This window comes from Pelecanus crispus, chromosome 12 (genome assembly GCF_030463565.1).
Source record: "Pelecanus crispus isolate bPelCri1 chromosome 12, bPelCri1.pri, whole genome shotgun sequence".
Classification (NCBI taxonomy): Eukaryota; Metazoa; Chordata; class Aves; order Pelecaniformes; family Pelecanidae; genus Pelecanus; species Pelecanus crispus.
In genome coordinates, this window is record NC_134654.1 from 22,397,116 (window position 1) to 22,420,189 (window position 23,074).

A 23,074-nucleotide genomic window follows, 5' to 3' on the forward strand; every position below is an offset into this window, starting at 1 on the left:
GAGGGAGGTGGCTCTGACAAAGGTCATGCATGGCTTCAGCCAACGCCTAATGGCTTCCTGCAAAAAAGAGGAGTAATTCAGCTGGCACCAAATTAGCACCTTGCACCACGAGACCCACTTCCTCCTCCTGAAGCACCTTGCGCCCCAGTTTGCTGTAATTTCTGCAGTGTGCATGTGCTGTGAAATTCTCCGTGTAGGTAATTACCAGGAAAAGATCATGGCCAGGCTGGGTATCTACGAGGCTGGATGGAGCCACGTTTCCAAAGGCATGGCTGTGAAAATGTCACCCTGAGTGAGAACTTCGAGTTTAGAGCCTGTGTTTTTATACCAAATATTTAGTGTTTTCCCCTTTGCCGGCACTGGTTACTGATTGACTACAAGTGACCTCCAACTGCCTCATTGATTTACAGCCGCTGTCAAAGGACAAAAAATGAGGCCCATGTCCAGGATCTGAGGAATACTCTGAATGGAGGTTGCACAACTGAATAAATGTTCTGCCAGCTTTTTAAATCTTGAAAAAGAAAAAAAAAAAAGTCAGCTTGAGCTCCTGATCTACAATGCAAACACCAGTGGGGTATGAAGATAATGCTGCAGCACTAGCAGACATATCTATTAGCCAAAAAAGCGGCGCAGCCTGTTTAATTCACAGCTATTTATGGCTGGGCACATGATATGACATTCAGGCCTGAGAATTTAGAAAGCGAATGGAAAGTCTTCCAAAGGCTGCTATGCAGTTCAGGTTTCAAAGTCAGGAAACTCTGATTTTGGTGTTTTCCTCTGTGCACATCTCTATTACCACCTCTCTTCCCAGCCAGCCCTCCACGGTGCCGGCCTGCACTGGGTGCTTACCCATCGCCGCTGAACTGCGAGCCCAGCCGGCACGGTTTAGAGGGTCTCCTCCAAACTTCAGGCTTGCCGATGGACACGGACCTGCACGTGCTGCAGAAGCCCACAGCCACAGCAGCTCTGACAACGGCAATGAAAGCAAAACCATGAATGTCCATGTTTCAGGATTACGACCAGTTTGGGGTGGGGACAAGCCTCCTCCAGACCCCTCTCTGGGGCATCTTGTACGATCCCTGGGGGCATGAGACACTGGTGCTTACAGGATGGAAAGGGCCATGGGTCTTGTCCCACCTGGCAGTTCTTATCCCCTCTCATTTGTCCCAGCGACGGCTAGAAATGCAGGAGGAAAGGAGAAGGCTGGAGAAAAAGAGAAAGAGGAAAAGATTCATCTAGTGGGAGGAGGGGGAGCATTTTTTTGCCTTAAACTGGTACGACAACATGGTAGTTGGACTGGATTAACTGGCATAAAAAGGAACTACCCATAAAGGGGTTTGTGTGTTCTCTTCCTCCTTCGCTCTACTCCTAACACACCCAAACCAAGGGGGGTGTTGTAACATCTGTAAAGGACATCACTTCCTCTACTGCTTGAAATAAATAGCAAAACAACAGTAATAAATCTGCAGGATCAGATGGTATTCACCCAAGGGTAAAAGTACTCACATAAAAAAATTGCTTAACCATTAACTGCAGTGGATAACCTTTGCTTCAGTCTTTGGCAGGACCAGAGGATGGAAGGTGGCAAACAAGGGGCTAATTTTAGAAAAGAGTACCCAGGGGCTGGGTAGGAAAACTCAGCCAGTCTGGTAGAAACTGTAATAGAGGATAAAACTCACAGCTGAATTATAAACGTGATGTAAAGAGGAAGAGTCTGTGGGCTTCAACAGAGGGAAGTGATCCTCTGTAACACTTAGCTTTCTTTGAAGCAATCCCGAGGACAGAGATGTTCCAGCTGATAGAGTTGACTTGGATCAAGGCCTTAGAGCAACTTCCTCACCGACGGCTTTTAAAGACGTTTAGCTGTCCTGCAGGGAGAGGTAAGGCAATCTCTTGAGCCAACAACGGGTTGAAACATCAGAAAGAAAGGATGAGACCAAAAGGTCAGTTCCTTCCGGAAGTTATCGGCAGCATCCCAGGGGACCTGTGCGAGGGCCTGGGCTGCTTGATGCAGATGGTCTGGAAAAAGGATGGGAGAGGTGGGTTATGAAGGTGGTTGTGATCAAGTTATTTAGGGCTGCAAAAATACAGCTGACTGTGAGGAGCTGTAGAAGGGCATTGTTATACCAAGTGACAGGATGATAAAAAAGCAGATGAAATGCAATATTGATTAATATACACGGGCAGAAAAGTGAGTCCTAGCTGTGCATTCCTACGATAACTTCAAACAAGCTGTTCCCATTCAAGACCTGGATGATCCGCACGTGGATCTGACCAGGGGGGCCGGTCCAGCCTGCTTCTGGTGTGCAGGCAGCCCCCTGAGCAGATTCTGCACATCGCACCTCTCAGACCAGCACCAGCAGCTTGACAACTGGCAATGCTCCCATTAACAAGCACAAAAGCCTACAGACATCTCTAAAACCCAGCAGCACTTGCACATCATGCTCAGACTGGGTTGGTTGCTGCCTTGCTAAGAAAACGCTACTTGCTGTTAGAGACTTGCTCCTAAGATCACCGGATAAATCCCAGCCACATCCCAGCCCCATGAAGTCAAATCTTGCTAAACTGAGAACCTTACCTTCATCTGCCCCACAAGCACATCACGCTGCAGGAGGGACAATGGTCACGGTCACAAACCCGTCCAACTCTGGAGCTCTGAGTCTCTTTAGAAGGTGTCCTGCAACTGCTGCATCTGTGGTGCTTGGGGAAGATGCTGGAAATCACAAAGCTCCGTCTGGAAACGACTCCAAGGTTGGCCTTGGCCAAGTCACTCCATCCCTGGACAGAAAGCAAGGTGCAACCAGGATATTACAGAGACAGCTGTGGGGCAGAGGAGGTCTCACTGTCCTCAACACGACTCGCCATATAAACAGGCAGGGTCAGGTTCTCCGTCCAGCTGTGGCCAACATATAATGTCATTACACGAGCCAAAACCAAACACCGGCACCCAACCAGTCACGCACACAATTATTGCACCCACAATGGCCCCAGCATGGAGGACCCAAGGTCTTCCTCACATGGTCACATCTTCCTATTTTTGCAATATTTGGGGTGCAAAGGAAAAAAAAACCCTTATCCCTCATCCCTGAAATGACGTCAGGTCGCTGGAAATTGGGGCAGGAGCGTCCAGCTACTCCCAGCGCCTGACACGAGATGGCGCGTGGCATCAGGGTTTGGGGACCTCACATCTATTTACATTGCATCTGCTGGGTTTATTTGCTTCTTAAGTGAAGCATTCTCCAGCTGTGGTTAGATTTCCCTTGAACTGTTTCACAGACACTCGGCTCTATGATCTAGATTTTCTAAGGGGAAAGCTAGCCCCCCCGAGCTGGATGGCTGGTTCTCGTTTGACTGATTTCGTCCTTGCCTGGTTAGTAATGTATCAGCAGAGATTTTAGGTTTATCAGGGAAAAAAAAGATATAGTAGGGAGTGCAATAAGGCAATCAAATCCATTTCCAGAGCTTCAGGAAAAAGACACAATATATAATATATCTGAGGCTTTTTCTCCCCCTGTCTGCAGATTGCACAGTTTCTAAATATATTGGTCCAGTTATTCAGAATTATTCATGAATCTCTTCAGTGAATAATACTTGACCTGCAGATCATCCACAAAGTGAATGTTGCAATCAAATTCTCCATTTCTGCTGTAATTTATTGTAGCTACCAGATGTATACTACTCAGGTAATTAACTCAGGATGAAACTCAAATTTTATATTTGATTATAATATTTGCAATTCACAATTTTTACTGTGCTAGCCAGCTCCAAAAGTCATCTAATCAAGAGATGGGCAAAAGTATCTTATCTCTGACAGAGCGAAATTGCTACTTTCATCACTTGGTTTGGCGTTTCAGTGAAGGAGCAGCCGTTCACAAGCACGTGCAACCAAAGCTGCGGTGCTGGAGGGGCAGTGTGTAGGCACAGCAGGCTTGCACAGAGTCAGCAGCAAATAAACATAGATTAAATGGAAAAAGTTAATGGCTTTCTCAGGTCTACTCATCTAACAAGTGTGATAAGCAGGACTTACACCTAAATCTCCTTATCTGTTGGGTCTCTGATGTTGCTTTTGCCCTGAAAATATTGGGAGCAGGGTGGGGTGGGCATTTTTGTCCTTGACTGTCCAGCCCATGTCTGTGCTTGGGGTTATTTACTGTGTTTGTACTATGGGGCTGCCAGGAAGGGGGCCGCGCTCTGCAAACAGCGATGGAGAGAGGCTCCTCACCTGCGGATGCTTTCCGTCAATCAGATGGGTGACGGGATGGAGCGAGTGGTCCCTTGGTGCCACGGCCGGTCGCAGAGGCTGGAAGGGCTGAACCACCTTTCTGCAATTATTACTTGTTGCGCTTTTGGTTACAGAAATACTTAAGCACGCTGGCAACCCAAAGTATTTAGAGATCATGAGTCACCTCTCCCAGTGTCACAAACTTGGCTTTAAAATCTTGTTATTTCTTTTAAATAAATAAATTCTTGGGTGTTTCAGTCGTTCTTTTAATTGCCTTCAGATGGCAGAACCTTTCAGCGATCACAGGTTTATGCTCACCTTTGCCACCACCAGCATTAAACATATACTCTTTTTCTCACTTTTATTTGTGGATGGAAGTTTAAGGTCTCACTTAGTCACAGAATCTCCAAAGCGGGAGCTTTCGGAGATCTATCAACCATGACAAGACTCACAGCAGGGTCAGGAGGAGCAGTGTTGCCACCTAGGGACTTTCTGTGAGCTCTAAAAAAGTTTTCTCCAAGATGGGATGCTCTGACGCATTTCACTCGGGTAGCGGCTGTTTGCCTGCTCGCTGTAGGTGTGCTGGGAGGGAAGCGGGTTTTGGAGATAGTCTTTTTGGCTTGGCTTTTGTTTTCCTGCAAAATTATTAGCCCTTGTGGCTCAGCAATGTGTGCCAGCCAGAAATCCTGCCCCGCAGCCACCAGCTGCCTCATAAACACTGTCACCCAGCCCCTCTGCTGTGGGCTCCGGGAATATATTCATCCTGAGATGCACCTCTACACCTGTTACTTAATGAGTCAATTTTTCATGTTTAGCTATAGAAGTTTTTCAGCAGACAAAAAAATGAAGGAGAATTTGCTGCTCCTACCCTGGCAGGAAGATTTACACATGAGCAAATGATTTGTAACAAATACAGTGTAAGATAGATGGAGCTGCTTCTCTTGTTCACAAATTATTCACAGACTATGGGCTTGAAGAGGAAGAAATTTTTTCCTTGCTTTGTAAAATACACACACATGCATTTTTTTTATTATTATTTATGACTACTTTCACTGTAAAAAAACACTCCTGAGAGCATCTTTTGCAGAATTATTGCAGCTCACAGGTTGTTTAGTTGGTAATCTGGAGAGAGAACAGGTTTGGGGTTTTTATTTTCCTTTCTCCTTTTTTTAGTAATTGCCTTGACCAGTGAGACTTTTGTCACGGGTTTGAGCCTGTGGGCATTACAAGGTCATAAAATTTAAGTTCCTGGCCTCCGCTTTTTCTCACCAGCCTGCTCAAGGGACCATATCGCAGAAACAGCTCCTGGATTTTGCTGGGCGAGCACAGCTCCTTAAATCAAGCTCCAGGGCAAACGCTTGCAACCAACCATTTGGGATTGCATTCTGCAAGCATTCCCAAGCGTGGTGAAAAAAGTGCTGTTTCTAGAAATGTTGCTGGCAAGAAGGGAGGTTTCTAGAGCCTCAGGTGCCACCACAGGAGGAAGTGGTGGGAGACGGACAAGTAAATAGAACAGGGACACCCGGCACCCTGAAGGGCTCAGAAAGATAGTTCTAGGTAGGACCTTTGGAGTTTTACTTATATTCCATATTTCCCATATAAGGGACTAGTTTTCTTTTTCTGGATAAAGCTTTCTTTTCCCTGCTTCCACAGCTAGAATTGAAATGCATCTCCACATACTTGGCAATGCTGTGAGTGGAGGCAGATCCTCCATCCAGCTGTGCTACATTCGTGTGTAATTTGGAGTTTTCCTTCTTGGCCAGCCAGGTAAGTGAAGCAGCTCCAAGCCTCGTTCTTGCGGTAGCTGCATCCTGCAGGAGTCACGCAGCACTGTGAAATGGGCATTGCTACGGTCTGACTTATAAAATCTAACAGTTCATTAAAAAAAAAAAAAGATAAATATTATATTTTTGCCCCGAGGAGCCAGACACCGCTAGGTGCTAACTAGGTCACTGTTCAAATCCCTGTCTTCATGGCTCGTGTGTTCCAGATGTGAGCATGTGTGTCTACGTTGCATATCGATTTGTGCAAATCATGTAACATATGTAAAACTCATTGGCCTGTGAGCTGAGCAAATACACAATTGGTCTGCGAATCCATTATTGGTAGAAGCAGATGGGTTGCTTGCTCAAATAAATGCATTTGCAAACTCCTCTAGGCCTGCTTTCAAAAACACCAGTTTGTTTATGTAACACGGTGTAGCCAGGCTCCTACACTCTCTGCTCACCAAACCTTCCCTGGCCTGGAGTTCAGATGCTTTCATTTTTGCATAAAGAAAATCTGAACACGAATACATTTTTGCAAACATAACTAAAAAAAAAAAAGAAGCCTCTTTTGATTTGTAACGTACGAGTAAAGCATTGTTTATGTTCATGCACCGTTAATTGGAAGCGTCCATAATGTGTCAGTCTGAGGCAGAGCAAAATAGACACAGAATAAAAATATCTACAGTGACCTGGTCCTGCAAATGCTGAGTAACTTTATGCTCTGGAGCAGACGCGCCTTGAACAAAATAATTTCATTCATTCCTTCTGGAGCTGCACGCAGGGGATGGCTGGAGTTAGCAAAAGCATGGGAGGGAAATAAAAAGCTGCATTTTCCTTTATTCTGCTGTTGCATCCTCAGCTGACAAAAAAAGTCAGTGGGCTGGGGAAAAGCACATTTGTTTGCTCTGTGGCTGCTCAGGTGGGTGTTGCTCATTCACCCAGGGGAGCCCATTTCCAGCAAGCGCCGTGCTCTGTCCTGGCTCGACGCAGCCAGCTCCCGCACAACCATACAGCCTGCAACCTGCCACCGCTCCCCAGGCGCCCTGGAGACCTTCTGCTGGAGAGGAGGAGGAGGAGGGCATGCTCACGTGGCTCATCAGCTGCCTGCGCAAAATCAAGCTGGTGGTTTCAGCCCGGTTCCCACAGCACAATTGCTGAGAGCACACGCACGGCGGGCTCTCAATGGCCACCTTTGTTGGCAGCCACAGGCAGGAGCGCGCAGGCTGCTGACGTGGCACCCGGCTGTGTCACCTTGCCCGGTCCCCTGCTCCGGGCGCACCAGGAGGCTGGACTCGGGGGAGAGCCCTTCGGCCACAGGCAGGGGCTCAGGCCACCTCCTTCCTAATTTGTATGTTCGCTTTTATGTCTTAAAATAAAAAAGAAAACCAAACAAAGAAAAGAGCCCAGCAGAGGAGGGAGAAGATGGAGGCATTTCCCCTTCAATGGGTCCTTCCTCTTTCTCCAGTTCCTTATTCACCCCATTCCAGTTTCTTCCACTACCTGTTGAAACGTGGTTGACACGATGACGCAAAAGCTGCAATTTCAATGTGCGAAGCTGTTACAATTTTCAATAATTGCTTTAAAACAAAAACAACCCAGAGGAAGAAAGCATTCCCCCCCTGCTGCTCTGCCACCCGCAGCACCCAGCGCCGCCGACCGCCCCGCTCGCTGCACCAGCGCTTGTCGGCAGACACGCTCCCACCCCGGCAAAAGTCAATGTTTACATTTGTCACATATATTTTTAGTCCATCCTAGACCCAGCCATGCCTCAACGCAGCCTCGTGGGCCAATTGCCACGCTGAAAGGCTCCTCCCAGCAAATGTTATTTCATTTCTGGAAGGACTGAGGAAGGAAGAATCCCCAAGTCAATCCTGGCAGGAACTGGCTGCAGGGTCCCCGCTTCACCAGTCCTTCAGGTTCTTCCAGTTCACAAGGACAACGCGCACAGTGAGGGCGTTTGCTTTGCAAGTGGCCTCCCAGTACCTGACCTCTGGAAAGGCAAACAGCTCTTACAGCAGCAAAGTGCCCAGCACAGACCCCTCACCCTGGGCTGGCTGCACCGCAGAGGGACCGTCAGGAAAAAACTCTTGGGTTTTGGTGGGCTTTTGGGGTCTGCTCCTAAGAGGACTTGAAAGGGTTATAAGTAATAGTGACCAATTTCCAATTTTCATTCTTTTTGTCTTGACTGGCTTGTCCCCGTACTGCTAGGACGCCTGCCGTTGAGTGTTGCACACCGATTAACACCTTTGCTGTGGGCACCGCACAGCCTGGGCCATCTCCAGCAAAAAGGATTTGTGCCTCTGCCTACATTAAGCGACAGTCGCTGCCGTTTAGTCCCACTTGACATCAAGTCCCTTGAAAACATCCCCATAAAGCAGCTGTCCGCAGTTTAAGCACATCCTGATCACACAGAGGATATCGAATGGATGGAAAGTAAACAGTACTTTCTCTCTTCCCGTGATGTGGGAAGGATGGCGATTTCACAGGAGAATAAGGCCAACCTACGTGGTGCCAAAGTCCACGGCTCGCCTCGTCCTCAGGTCCGCAGGGGACGGCTGGCGGCTCCTCCATCTCTCCTCTGACCTGTCCCCACCTTGAGGACAGGGACAGCGATACCACGCAGGGCTTTTCTAAGGGTAAAAGTCTGCTGATGACTGGGAGGTGCTTTATGACAGCAGCGGTATTGTACCCCAGGGCCACCCAGACCTCCCAAGTGAGAAGGAAACCTCACAGCACCTCTGCAAGGCACAGAAGTGGGGTTATACCTCATGCTGATGGGGAACTGAGGCCCAGAGAAATCAGAACCGCTGCTGGAAGCCAGGAGCTGGCAAGCACGGTGAGCAGGTCATATCCTTTCATGCCCAGCTCTCCATGGTATGATTTATCAAGTGGCTATGTAAAAAAAACAACCAAGTAAAGAAAGAACTAACTGGCTAGAGGTTATACAGCCTGGGCTCCCCTTTGTCTTTCAGCCTGCCCAGGTAAATGTCATTACGGGAGAGGCTGGAGATCAGATACAGCCCTCAAATTCAGGAGCTCTAATGGGGAGTGAAAGAAGAGGCTCTGGATGAAGGTAACTGCAGCAGTTATATGACTAATCCAACATCTATGGACATTTTCCCCTCTGCCTGTGAGAGTTATGTGATCCTAAAAATCCTTAAGGAAAACAACCCCATTCTGGCTAGCAGATGACTAACTGCTTGCAAATAATACAGATATCTTTTTATATATGACAAAAGGCCAAAATATCCAAGATGACAGTGCCCCACAGAAGTGGCTCAAAGGCAGGCACTCGAGCACAGCTAGCCCTTTCCAAAAAGCAACTGGGAACCGGACAACTCGAGACCTGGCCGCAGCTCTCCCAGCCAGAATGAGCCTTTTGTTCAAGCAAATGCAAATGTCAGGAGAGAGAACGGGCCAGTTCTCCCTGCAGCAATGCCCCCAGTAGCAGGGTCAGGCTGGATGGCCTCAGATCTCTCCGGAAAATAGGCAAAGTCAAAATCCTAGCTCCAAACATTCTGACTTTTGAAGGGAGTCACCTCAAAGTCAGTCTCATAGATGATCCCCGTCTCCACTTACATATCGCTCATTTTCTAATTTCATCAGGCAGACATTTAAGTATGTGGAGTCCATTTGTGCACGCATCAAAAAGTCAAACTCATTGGAGATCTCAGACCAAAATGTATTTTAAAATGCATTTTTAGCCACATATTACCCACAGCACATACGTAGACAGGAAAAGTTTCAGTGATTGTTAAAGGCAACAATCTGCCCTGCATAGTTCAGGTTTCCCTCCCCACAGTTACCTCTGTTGTAGGTGAACAGGTCATCCTCCTCCCCATCCATCCTCCTTTTCTGAGCCTCGGTGAGCACGGTGGTAGAGCTGGGTGAGTAGGACTGTTTCAACAGCAGCAGCAGAGGCTACGGAAATCAGCCTGGGAAAGGCGTTGGGATGCTGCAGAGAAAGAAAGGGATAAAGTATATGATATTACTACAGCAGGATTGCTTACAAGATTTAAGAGTCCCATGTTGCCATTGACAATTAACTATAGATCAGCAGAGGAACATCGTTCTCTACCATAAGTACGTGTATTTTTAGATAAATATGTTCCACAAATGTTTTGTAAAGGAAGCTTCTTTGCCTAAAGCATCTACTTCTTCTCAAGCCTCCAGCGGTACAGCATAACCCATGTTACTAATAGCAATTGTCCCTGCATTTGTTTCTTGAACATAGATCACAAAATGCAGTTTATTTGAGATTGTCTGTATACTCTTCTATTTCTGTTCTTTTTGTTCAACCCTGTAGAGTAAAACAGGCAACTGTGAGTCCGGAGAGGGACACAGCCCTGCCCTGCAGAGATTACAGTCTCCATCAGATAACACACTGCAAATTATACATGGTGAGGCACAGACCTCAGACGACCAGAATGGGGAGAATGGCTTGGTTTGGGAAAGAAACTAAGAAAAGCAACTCTAAGAAGGAAAACAGAGAGAAAAATCAGGAGGGGGGAAACCTAGCAATTTAAAAGAATAAACAAGGTAAGAGACAGTTTGTACAGCAGAACGTTGAAAAAAGGATGAGATCCAGACCCTAAATTTAACTGATCTCCTGGTATCTGACTTTGGGCAGGTAAGCTGCTCCAAATACTGAATTCTTCAAACCACAGAGACACCAAGAAAAAATGAAAGACAATTTTACTGACCTCCGAAAGTTCATCACCCCCGAATGCGTGCCATCTACTGAGGTGATCGTCAAGTCAGCCTTGCTCCCAGGGCTCCGGTGTCACCAGCAGCTTCACTTACCTCCCACCAGCCACTGCCACATGGCACGCTCGGGGACAGCGGGGCAACCTCAGACAAGGTGGGATGGATGGCTTGTATATATAGACATAGATCTATAGTGTATATAGATAGAGCAGCTATCTATAGATAGATATAGACCGAGCAGCTCCACCACACGATGCCTACGCTTCCCTCCTATTAACTGGGCTAGTAGAGTACCTCCCGTAGTAGCTCATCAAAGCTATGCCTTCGTTTGTAGACCCAGCTGAGCAGGAACAAGCACAGTGGTGCAGCAGATACGTTGTGGCGAGGACAGTGCAAGATACCAGTGAGGCAAGGGCAGGGAGAGGGGACACCGTTTATTAGGTCAGCTGGTGTACATGCTTTCAAGTGCATAAGGCTTCCTTAGGTCTGAAATAGAAGCAATAACCTTAGAGCTAAATACAGGTTGAGAATAATTGTTCTGAGTTAAACTTCATTATATTAATGAATTAGGCAATTTGAGAGAAAAGATGATTGGTTCCTGTTGATCAAAGGGAGGATACTAGCCAGAGGACAGCTGATAATGTCATTTATGGCACAAAGAGAGGGTGAGAGAGACAGGAATAATTATTGCCCAGGGATGGCTGGTGGTAGCAAAAATTATAATGTAATATGCAATCAATATCTGTGTGATTTTTATGTCCTAGAGTCAGGAATTTGAGTACTCATATTGTCTTTTGAAGCAGTTTTGGAGACCTTCCTTGAAGGTCAGGAGTGAGAGGTCAGAGATGCAGTGGTTGATCTCTTACGGAGTGTTTCTGTCCTTTATCAGTCTGTACAAGTTAATTTGTGTTGGTTGCCTGCAGTTGTTGCCACCAGACCGTCCAATCTGTGATGCAAACTGCGCAGGCAGGAGGGTGGTGGTTAGGGCTCAGTCCTTCTGTATCACTTAGAAATCTGATTCCATTAAGCAGCTGTGGTTAATTGCCAACACTTAAGAGTTCATCACTATCCCTTAGATATTTGGTTTCCTGTGAAGTGCCCATCCCAGGGAACCTGCGATTTCCTAAGGATCTAAATTTTCACCTAAAAATTAAGTTCTTAGTGGACTTGTAGAAAAAAGCCAGAACATTCTTAAATCTATGTAAGTCTATACGCGGAAAATAAATTAATATGGTGCGAGGTTGATTATTATTTACGATTACCTCATAATTTCTAAAATATTCTTGGAGACTTGAATCACAGTTTCTTGAGTGATTTGGTTTGGCAATACTGAAATGAGTCTTTAAGGACAGCACTAACAGTCTAGAAGGCACAAACGGAGAGCATCGTTATGAGTTACTTAAAAATGAAATATCAATTTTCTCAAGTAAAATACGATCTATGGCTCAAAGCAGTTAATAAATATGACATTCACAAATATCTGCAAAGTAGGTAACTGCCCCAGGTGTTAACATTTCCAATGGTATTCAGGAATTTCGCACCCTTCCCACTAAATTGCCAAACGGAGGTGCTGCACATACCTGACTAACCCTGAGAGACACAGACAGACCGAGAACCCGTTGGCTTCAAAGGTACGTTGCAGTTATCTACATCTGAGACTCAGCAGGGAGTTAAAGGCTCAAGTATGGGCTTAAAAACACCGAAACTACCCTTGACAAGGCTGAAGCAATCTATTGAAGCCTGGGCAGACAGTTCATAGCACAGCCAGCAGCAGAACGGAGCAGCCCTGTCTCTGTGCTGGCACACGGGATGCTTAACCTTATGGTCTAATGAAAATCAAAGGGGAATTTGTTTTAGTTTGTAAAATCTGTATGCAAGTCTAATTTTGACCAGCAGCAACTTCAGTGAGTAGGCTGGTGTAAAATTTTCACATGATTTGTACTGGAGGAATATATACTTCCATATCTAAAGAAACACCCACAGAAATTCTTTTACAGAATCACAATAGTCAGTATGTGAGATCTCACTGCTCCAGAGGCCTTCTGCTCCGATGGTGGTTGAATCAGACTCTATATACCATGGACAGCGAGAATCAAGTACTTCACTCTTATATGCATGCCTTATTTCAAAATGTAAAGGTCATCTAATCCACGTTAAGTGAACTGTACAACGGAGGAGACTCTCAAAGGCCACAGAGACTAAAGGCAATAAAAGGAGGGAACGGTAGGTCAACCTGTTCCTGTGGCATACAGAAATTGGATGAAGTTCCTTATTGACAGCAAAAAGACAGCAACAGCCAGCTAACGTCTGACACTTGCTAACAGTGAATTTCAATGGAGACGGAGGAGGAAACCAATACAGAAAAGGGCAGCGAGTTGCCCAGAGTCAGATCTGGAACATGGGGTGCCTGAGTTGTCATCTATTATACTATGTTCTTCACTAACCTGCCACCTCCCATTTCCATCAACGTGACTAAAAACTCGCAGGCTGTTACATTACTGGATGAGGCTGCCCAAGCAGCAAATTCACTCAGTTTCGTGATACTGTGAGCATCTAACATAATCCTTAACTGTATTCCGACATTCAGTAGTTCTTTATGCTATGTCCTTAGCGATGAAGTGAAGTCAAGTAAGCCTTAGCCTACAAGGGGCGGAAGGAGAGGGTACCTTTTGGTGGCTAGAGCCTTGCATGCTGAGGTCTCCCATGGCACAGTGGCTCCTGGCATCGAGCAACTTCAGAGATGAGGTCAGAGGGAAGTGGAGTCTGGGTGAAGAGAAGAGCGGCATGAAAGCCTGGTGCAGCAGAGCAAGGAGCAAGAGGCAGCGAACAAAGGGAGCAACGCGCAAGCTGGTCCTTCTGAGGGTGCTGTGGGAGAGGCAGCAAAGACAAAGGAAGGGGTTGTGGGTGTAGCAGGGAATGAGTATCTTCTGCCAAGGAAAAAAGGTGGGTTTCCAGGTCTGTGTTTAATTGCATTATCCAGTCCTGTTGATATAACCTTCTCAAAGAAGCTCGCAGGGGCACTAAACAATAATTAAGGCTCTACATTCCCAGAGTCCTCTTTTGTTTTATGCTATGGGTAATCTTGAAGCTAAGGGGAAAACGGAATGCAGCACAACGAGCTCCATGAGGGCACGGAGCTGACAGACTGTTTAAATGTAATGGTGTCTCAGTTCTCGGAGGAGGAGAGGATCTCCGATTTCAGGCCTCTGAAGTGCTAAATTACCAAATGAAAACTGCAGCAAGTTCCACCAAAACTGCAGCCATCAATACTACAGATTGGTTTTAACAAACAAAGGTTGACAGAGTAAAGGATGGGGGTTGAGGGATGTCTGCACTGTACGCCAAGGTTTTTCTAAAAATATTTTACACCTGCTATTCATTCCACACACTGATCATATTTTGCCTATGAGGTAGAGAACTCGTAGTGCCAAAGGGAATGTGGTTTATGTTCCTGAGTCTTAATGCTTTTTCCCTTCTGTAAGGCAAAACTCCTTACTACCATCACTAAAATAAAGCCAAGAGGACAAAAGTCATACGCCCACTGCCACGGTAACAGTTTAACCGCTCCTCTTGCTGATCTTTGGAAACAATCCCTTCAGCAGGATTTTACAGCTCTGGCACTTCGATTTAGAGAACTTTTTATGCAGCTCATGAGAGGAATGCAGCCAACTCTGTACACTCAATTTAAATCAACTTGCTGATGATATAAAAAAAGAGTGCTGAACCGCCGGTTTGCTTCATCTGCTCCGAAACTACCAACACGAACTCTGAGGTATTTATTCCTGAAACGTTAATAGAACAGTCTGGGGTGTCAGATCAGTAAATGAACTCTGGTTTGATCCCATGCCTGTCCAAAGAGCTGATTTAACAACTAGTTGTTTGGTTACTTGATATTTCAGAACTGCAACCGGGCTGTTTGCTACTAACAGCCTTTTGCACGGTGCAATACAGTGGGAGCACGGGGTGCAGACAGCTGGGCATGCGGCCGTGCCGTAGCTGGGTAATCAGCTGCCACGGTTGTCTGTAGCAAGAGATCGTACACGCAATGTTTAATAGCTGTCTAATTTTGCATGGTGAAGAGGAGGGATGGATCTTTCTTCGGCTTACACACAGTCCTCAATTTGTATAAATTACGATTGCTTAGTTGAAGTTAAGAGAACTACAAGAACTTGTACTCACTGAAACTCCAGTGCCAGGCCAGCCTGTGCCCTCTGGATTCCCATCCGCAGCAGGGACCTTTGAGAGCATGACATGGTAACGAAGCACTACGTGTTGTAAACTCCACCTGTACGCTGGCTCTCCTGTGCAGAAATAATCAGATCAATTTAATTTTGGCGACCGCTACTAGACTTCGATCAAGAGTAAGGTCTGTCGTCTACCCACAAAACAAATGCAGGACAGACCATAGGCGTCTGTCGACCCCTCTCTACCCTGCCATGCCAGGATGCCTCTGAGCTCAGTTTCACAGATCTCAGATTACGATTTTCAAAAGCTACCGACTGGTGCTGAATTGAGCGAGCGTTACAGATGGAAGTGCTTTTCACTTGTGCTTGGGTGGGGACTTTGAGTGAAGAAACAGGATGCACTAAGCAGCACTGAGGGGTACGCATCCTTAGGGTTTTACCCTTTTCTTCACTGTAAATTAAAGACATCTTCCGAGGTTTAACTTACACCCGCAATTTTAAGGAAGTAAATTGCATGTTCACAAGAGAAAATATGAAAGAACTTGCAGAACTGAGCAAATGCTTCCTTTTCCCCCTCCACTCCTTTTTAGGTCCTTTCTTGCCAAGCAAATGCACTTACCTGACAGCACGGCTCAAGCGCAGAATACTGGGTGTGTGCAAATTAAACCAGAGATCGACTTGGCACTCATTTAGAACAGAATGTTGTAATGTAAATGTTTGATTTAACAAATTCGGCACCAAACTTTAGCAAAAGATAAATAAATGGGTGAAGTAGGCCGAACAGAAAGCACACGTCTTTTATTTCTATAAGGAGTAAGAGAAAGCATTAAAATTCTTCACATTCGCGTTCTTTGAGAACACTGGAAGCTCTCTCTACAGATTGTCTCCTGGCAAAGCACCATAACAAACCCTGCTTATTAAAATCTTTACATTAAAAGGTGCTGCAAAAAACCACCTTGTTGCCAGAGATTCTTCCTTGCTGCAAACCACTGCCCTTCACACGTAGAGCTGGTTACGGAAGTGACCAAATCAGCATGGGAAGAGGATAAGCTTGATGACCTTTAAGACAAACGATCTCAGTTTAAACCACAGGAATAGAAATATTACAGAGCATGTAAAATACTCTCCACTGTTAAAGTTGCTCAACCTTCTAGGCAGTTTAGGTATTATTACTGTATCGTAAATACTGAAATTGTAGTAAGTCTTAAAGTCTAGGCATACAAATAGAAATAATACACAGAGCTAACATTCTCCATTTTTCAGTAATTAATCCAGTATTTCTTTTTTTCTAATTCCTTTTTAAAGCAAAAACAACCACTTAAAATTAGATACCAAATGATGCACTTTTAAGTATGGTTCTGTCCACTGATGCGCCGTTAGTGGAAAGATAAACCAGATGGCAAACTCAATAAAAAGGAGCCAGTTAAATACAGACAGATGAATGCCTAACAAACCCATTCACTCCGTTATTGCTTTTGAATTGGTTGTCATGGCAGTAGGAACGGATACCATTGTCAGCCTCGCATCTCCACCCCGTCCATTTCTTCACAGCCTCTGTCCAAAGCAAAGATCTCACACTGGTGTTGAAAACCACCCTCTTCCTACAGCACTAGGCTATTTCCACCAAAACTCTGCTCACGCCAAACAGGGGACGGAATTTACACCTTTTGTAAAAACAAGTGCATCAAACAGAAGACTGATCTTCAGTCTCAAAATCCAGTTTCAGAATACTGAAGTTCAGGTAATTTTAATCCTGTACTCCTTCCATAGCTTAGCGTTCATCATCGTGAGCCAAAGGACTATCCACTTAGCATGTATCTTCTCTTTGTACAACTGGAACTGCCACGGAAAATAAGTTGTTTGTTAGATTTACGGATTAAAAAAGTCAAGTTTCTCTTTCCCTTGACAACGCCCATTAGGAAGGAACGCTATCTGCCGAACAGACGGAAAAGAGTAAGGGATGCAACTTCATAATAGCCCTGGAAAAGCTGAGTTGTTTTGTCAGCCTCTGAATTTTTTCTCCTCCCACTCACATTCACATTTTGAGAATCTATTAAGTTAAAATTGGTAAAATCCGCTAAAATAAAAACCTTAGAATGTCACATTGTAGTTGCATTACATTTCTCTCTTTAATAGAGCGCATAAGATGAAAGTTTACAATGAGTTTAGTAAGCTGTAAATTAGCACTTTTATTCAGTCTAGTTCTGAGCTATTAATCCCTAATACAGAAACAGAACGCTGATGCATTGGTCTAGGACCTCTCGAGAGAATAGTTCAAATCCACTCTGATGACATGGAAAGTGAATTTCATTGAATCACCTGAGGCTCTTCTAGATACATCATATCGCACAATAACTCAACATTCACATAGCTTACAGTCTTAACTCTCAAGGAAAAAAAAAATTCCCTTCTGACTTCAGTGAGCTGCAGTTATGGAAAACAAGTGGAAGTTTGCTCAAATAATTGTAGGCAAGTACTTAATCAGGCTACGTGCTTCGTCAGTAGTATTTTAGGTAAAGCAACCCATTATTGTGGTGCATCAATACAGCAACCCTTTCCATCGCTCCTTTGTGATGCACTGAGTCAGTCTTTTTTGCATCATTAGCACTGACAACACAATAAACACAGCGCTCTGATCTTCAGCAGAACAGTAAAAACACAGACCACAACAGTCGATTAATTTTAAAGAATTTTAATACAAACTTAATATAAACTATTTCAGTCCCTCTTAACATGTAAGACACTGACTCAAAATACTTTTATACCTTTTTTCAAGTATTGCACAATGTAGGTACAAAATTAATATTTACGATTACATTTTCTTCCATAATATATAGCAAAAATCTTTAAACTTTTAACAGAAAATACAATTTGTGTTTCTTTTGAAAAAAGCAAATATTTCGTACATTTTAATTCCACCACTAAGGAATATTCTGTACACAACTTTTTATTTTTTTTTTTTTTAGAATTGATGTCTTTAAGATGGATATCTTACAATTTCAGTAAAAAAAATACAACATGAAGCTGCTGCAGCTGTCACAGATCACTGTAGTAAAAAGATATAAATGCAATACCATGTTGTAGAAACAATATATATACTCTGATATTTTACAAACTTTGTACTAAATTAAATTATACAATTAGAAAAAGACCAATAAACCCACCTATTAGTGCCAATTTTTTACTATATATATACATATATGTTTGTGTCCATATACATATACACATGAAAAAAATTAGCCACGTCCTTGCTATATCTTAAATACTGTAAGAGGCCATATTTTGAGAGTATATTTTTTTAATGTACAGTCAGTATAAAATAATTTTGTGCTTGGTCGGCAAATGAAAAAATGATGCATGTTGTATTTATCTAACCAAGCTTGAATGTATTCATACTACAAGCCTTAAAAAAAATCTCAAGAGGTGGAAAAAAAGATACACCCTTGGGTACGTGCATTTTAACTTGTACAATAGTATTTACTTGTATTTCACTTTCGTTTTATTTTTAGTTAGCCATAACTGGCTGGAATTGCTGGTTAGAATACTGCATGTTGTTTAAACTAAAATTCAAGCCATCCACAAAAGACTTCTCATTTAGACCACCATAGGCTGCAAACATATCAAAGGCATTACTGTACTGGAGAGGACTGAGGTTAAGGGGGCTGTCACCAGGAAAGATGCTACTGGTACTACCTTGACCCTGCATGTTGGGGAAAATGAACTCCTTTGCGTTAGGAGAAAGGGCAGAAGTCTTCTGCTGTTGTTGCTGCTGCTGCTGCTGCTGCTGACTGCCTAAGCCAAGCCCGTAGAGAGAGTGCATGGAGGAGGAAAGGGCTTTCTGCTTCAACAGGTCATTGACATTCAAGCCAAGGTTGGTGGGAGAGGTGCGGGCGACCTTGTTGCTACGGCCGCTATTCTTCATTTTGGTCGAGCCAAACTTGGTGGCAGCAAATGTGGCAGTGGTGAAGGTTAAAGGCTGAGTGGAGCGGGGCATGAAAGTTGGGCTCACAGCAGCAGAGTGACCAAAGGGAGGAGAAGGAGAACTAGACACTGAAGATGCTGGGTCACTAATTGGCATGAACACCTGGGCCTCTGGGTTAAAGCTGTTCTTGATTTCCTTATCCAACTCACATCCATTTTCATTATCATCCACATAAAGCACTTTCACTGGTCCCTTTTCACCGATTTGGTATGAAACCTCAAATGGGTCAATCCAAACACTAAGATCCTGAGGCAAGTTGCCACGAACATCATCAATGTCCAAACCACTCTCTTTGGATGCTTGTTCTATGACCGGGTCCACTTTCTCCCCTACATGTATACATCTAAACCCTGATCCTTTGTATGGCTTTTCTGGATACCAGTGCCCTTCATACTTCTTCTTAAGAAGTCTTTCAAGCTCTTCACCAAAAATGTTGACACGTCGTCTGGGAAGCTTATTGTACAAATATGAAATAATAAAATTGAGTGCTACTTGGATTTCAAGCTGCATAGCTGCTATGCCACAAAGTTATAAGTCTGTTTCAAAACCCGAAGAAGAAGAAAGTGTTCAAGATGCCACAGGGAAACAAAATTTCATTCAAAGTGCTGATTCTAGTCGATTATTATCCTTCACCTTGAGTGCTCTTGTTCCTTTAAGAAAAAACAAAAGCAAACACATCCAAATAAGGAAAGCGTAAGATCAAGCTCCAAGGCCTATTCTTTTAGCTTCACTTTCTGCATAGAACAGGTTACTTTTTAAGCCAAAAAATGTGCATCAAACTATTTATGTTCACGCCTGTGGAAAGTGAAGACGTCAACTACATTCAGTATGACTTACAAACAATACTGCAGAAGATGCACTAGGCATGTGTTTACAGATACAGCATGGGGCATTTCAAAATCACATGAGCTTGCCGTTTAGTTATTCACAAAGCAGCAAGGGTAATTTTTAAGACATCACAGACTGCCAGGCCTGTCAAGGGTTCAATTACCAACCCATATTTGGATGATTTATAGTACTCAGCTGCAAAATTTAGCACCAGACTATTAGTTTAGCTTGCAAGGTCTTAGTCCAAGGGTCATCTATCATTTTAAAGTCTGCAAACATATTGGTTGCACTGTAAGCTACAGAATTATAAAAATGTTAACAGTTGCTTTAGAAGATTTTACACAAATAACTAAAATTATGCAACACTTATTTTAAGTCCGAGCAAATCATCTGCATAAACTGTGCGCTGGCGAAATTATGCTAACTGAAGAGAAAATGTCCGCTGTTCATATACAACAATTCTTCCTCGGAATAGCTGAAATGATAATGCAGTGCATACAAAACAGATGCATGTATCTTCTGTCATAAGGGTGGCAATGACTGTGAGATTATTACAATAAATTAATCCACAAATTTTTCCCTTTCTACAAATTATTCTGTATTCCCAGATGTAATATATATTAATATATACTAAATTCATATATCGTGTTGTCTATAGTCCAGATTTCAAAAAGTTACTAGAGCCAACAGGGCTTCTGATAAGTCTCAAAAACGATTGCTTTTCTCCTTCTCCGTGACTCCATTTTATATTTAATATAAAATATGGTTGCCACTCCTTCACAAAGGACAAAAGAGAAATTAGCTCTCTAAAGTAAAAGAAGGGACAAGAATCGAGTATTAGCACACATACTGCTAATGAAAATTCTGCAGTACCTTAGCACGAAGGTACTCATCCACAGGAGACACCTTTGTTCAAAAAGTTCCAATGAAACAAAATACGTATTTCTTGGCTCAAGTTAAACGCCCAGCGAGAATTTCAATTAACACCGTGCTTTTCTGCACTGCATCACTAGGAACAAAATTTAGCGTAGCTCTCACTGAAGATTAGAGAAATCAAAGTCAACATCAAAATCCTTTAACAATAGGAATACAATGGGTTTTTTTTTTATTTCTTGCTCCAAATAATCTCCTTTTAAAGTCCGGAAGCCTATTTCCAAGCCACTCGTGTTCTCCCCAACATGGTATGGGAATAGTTTGAAAGCCTGTACGATAAGGCGACCTTTAAACGTTTGCTGGATCAGCACTGGGTGGGGATAAGGAAAAGATCAAGGGCAAACAGAAGATATTTACAAAAGGGACACAATCGGTACAGAAAAGCCGATTGGGTGGTTAAAAGGGGCATTTAAAAACGATTTATTAATCCATCTGGTTTGTTTCCCTTCCTCCATGCCCTTTAGGAATGAAATGATCCTTTCAAGGCACGCCACCGGGCAGACGCTATAAATTTTTCTAAGCCCCGAAACTGATCCACGGTGCGAGCAGCTGATCAAACAAATCAGCTTGACCATTTCGGACTCTTTTTTTTTTTTTTTTTTTTTTTAAGGTGAAGAGGCCGGTGCTGCCGGGGCGCCGCTGGGCAGCAGAGCCCGGGCTGCGGGCAGAGCCCCGGGCGGCGCGGGGTTACATAACCAGCGCCCGGCGCTCATTAGGTTTCTGCTCACAGCCCCGGCAGCAGCGGGAGGAGGAGGAGGAGGAAGAGCGTTTTCTGAGCCCGTACGAAAGAAAATGAAGAAGAGGAAGGGAGATGGCCGGGGGGTGGGGGAGCTGCACGGCCCCTCTCCTCAGCACGCAGGCCAGCGCCCCGGGCCCGGCGGCAGCCCCCTCCGCCCCCCCGCCGGGGCAGGGTCCTGGCGGACGGCAGCCAGCGCTGCCGGAGAGGCCCAGCGCAGGCAGCGGCGATTACTCAGCCGGCAGCGCTCACCCCTCCCAGCCTGAGCGCGTCCAGGGACCGCCTTGGGAGGGACCCTCTCGCAGCCCGGCTCCCCCGGCCGTGCCCCCCCCCCCCGCCCCAGCCCCCTCCCTGAGGGGCTGCCGGCGGCCCCCACGCCTGCCTGCCCCATGGGTGCCCCACGGCACCCCGGCCCTTCCCCTCCCCGCGGGGCCCTGCACGTCTCGCTCCCCGTCACCGCGGGGTCGTGACCGCCTCGGCACCCCGGGCCGCCCGCCTCACGGCCGGGCCGTGCCCGCCCCGGCAACCCCGCCTCAGGGGCCGGGGCCGCCTCAGGGGCCGGGGCCGGGCGATCGCCGCCTCAGGGGCCGGGGCCGGGCGGTGGCCGCCTCAGGCCCCCCCGTCACGGCGGCCGGGGCCGCGCCCGCCTCAGCCCCCCGCCTCGGGGGCCGGGGCGGCGGCCGCCTCAGCCCCTCGCTCGCCTCAGGGCCGGGGCCGGACGGCGGCTGCCTCAGCCCCCCCCCGCCCCCCGCCTCAGCGGCTGCCTTCGGCCTGGGCCCCCCGCCCCGGCGCACACCCCCGGGCCGCCCCCCCCGCCCTCAGCGAGCGGTACTCACCCGGGTGGGTGTGCGGGGGCAGTGCAAACAATCCCGGCGGGGGTGTGAGTGCGGGGGCGGGGGGAGGGGGGATGCGGCTCAGCACCCGACCCCCATCTCCGAGAGCCGGCTCCCTCGGCGAGGATGGGAGGGGAAAGGAAAGAGAAAAAAAAAAAAGGGAGGGGGGAGGGTTGGAAAAAAAAAAGGGGGGGGAGGGAAAGGGGGGGAGGGCTGCGCTGCTCACACCCCCAGGACGGGCGCGCTCCGCCGCCGCAGCCGGGCTCCTTCTGCTACTGCCGCGCCGCGCCGCGCGCCCCTACATATCGCCTCCCTCCCCCCGCCCCCGCCGCGCCCCGCCCGCGCGCCCCGCCCGGCCGCGCCCACCGACCCCGCCCCCCAGCGGCTGGCGCGGGGCTGGCCCCGCCCCCCCGCGCCAGGCCCCGCCCGCCCCGCCGCCGGGCCCCGCCCCCCGCCCCGCCCCCCGCGCGAGTCCCCCTGCTGCCTCCCCTTCCCCCACCCCAGCGCGGAGGGGCCGCTCTCGACGTCAGCTCGCTCCTCACCTCACAGCACCGTTGCGTCACTGCCGACGTCAAACCCTGCCCTCGCGCCCCTCATCTCCGCAGGGAAGGGTGGGGGAAGGGGCCCGCGCTGAACTACATCTCCCATGACCGCCGCTGCGGCGCGGCGCGGGGGGCGGGCGGCCAGGGCCCGCGGGGAGCTCGGCGGCGGCGGCGCCGCGGGGGCCGGCAGCGCGCCTGGACGGCGCGGGGGGGCAGCGAGGGCTCCCCGCAGCCCCTCACGCTCAGGGGCGAGGGGCCCGGCTGCCTCTCCCAGCCACCGGCGGGGCCGACGGCGGCGGCCTCCCCTCAGCGAGGGGCCAGCGAGGCCCCGCGGCCGTGGC

General features: G+C 46.8%; 1 protein-coding gene across 2 annotated transcripts; it reads right to left on the minus strand.

Annotated features, from left to right (window-relative positions):
• Window positions 1–17,612: 17,612 nt before the first annotated feature.
• TOB1 (transducer of ERBB2, 1) lies at window positions 17,613–22,237 on the minus strand. Of its 2 annotated transcripts, XM_075719769.1 has the most exons (3): window positions 22,195–22,237; window positions 20,563–20,726; window positions 17,613–19,511 (listed from the first exon to the last, which is right to left on the minus strand). In XM_075719769.1, exon 3 carries the CDS (start codon window positions 19,369–19,371, stop codon window positions 18,385–18,387), a length of 987 nt encoding a protein of 328 aa, XP_075575884.1. In that variant the 5' UTR covers window positions 19,372–19,511; window positions 20,563–20,726; window positions 22,195–22,237; the 3' UTR covers window positions 17,613–18,384. The 2 variants fall into 2 exon arrangements, with proteins under 2 accessions (XP_075575884.1, XP_075575885.1); XM_075719770.1 differs by lacking the exon at window positions 20,563–20,726.
• Window positions 22,238–23,074: the final 837 nt, after the last annotated feature.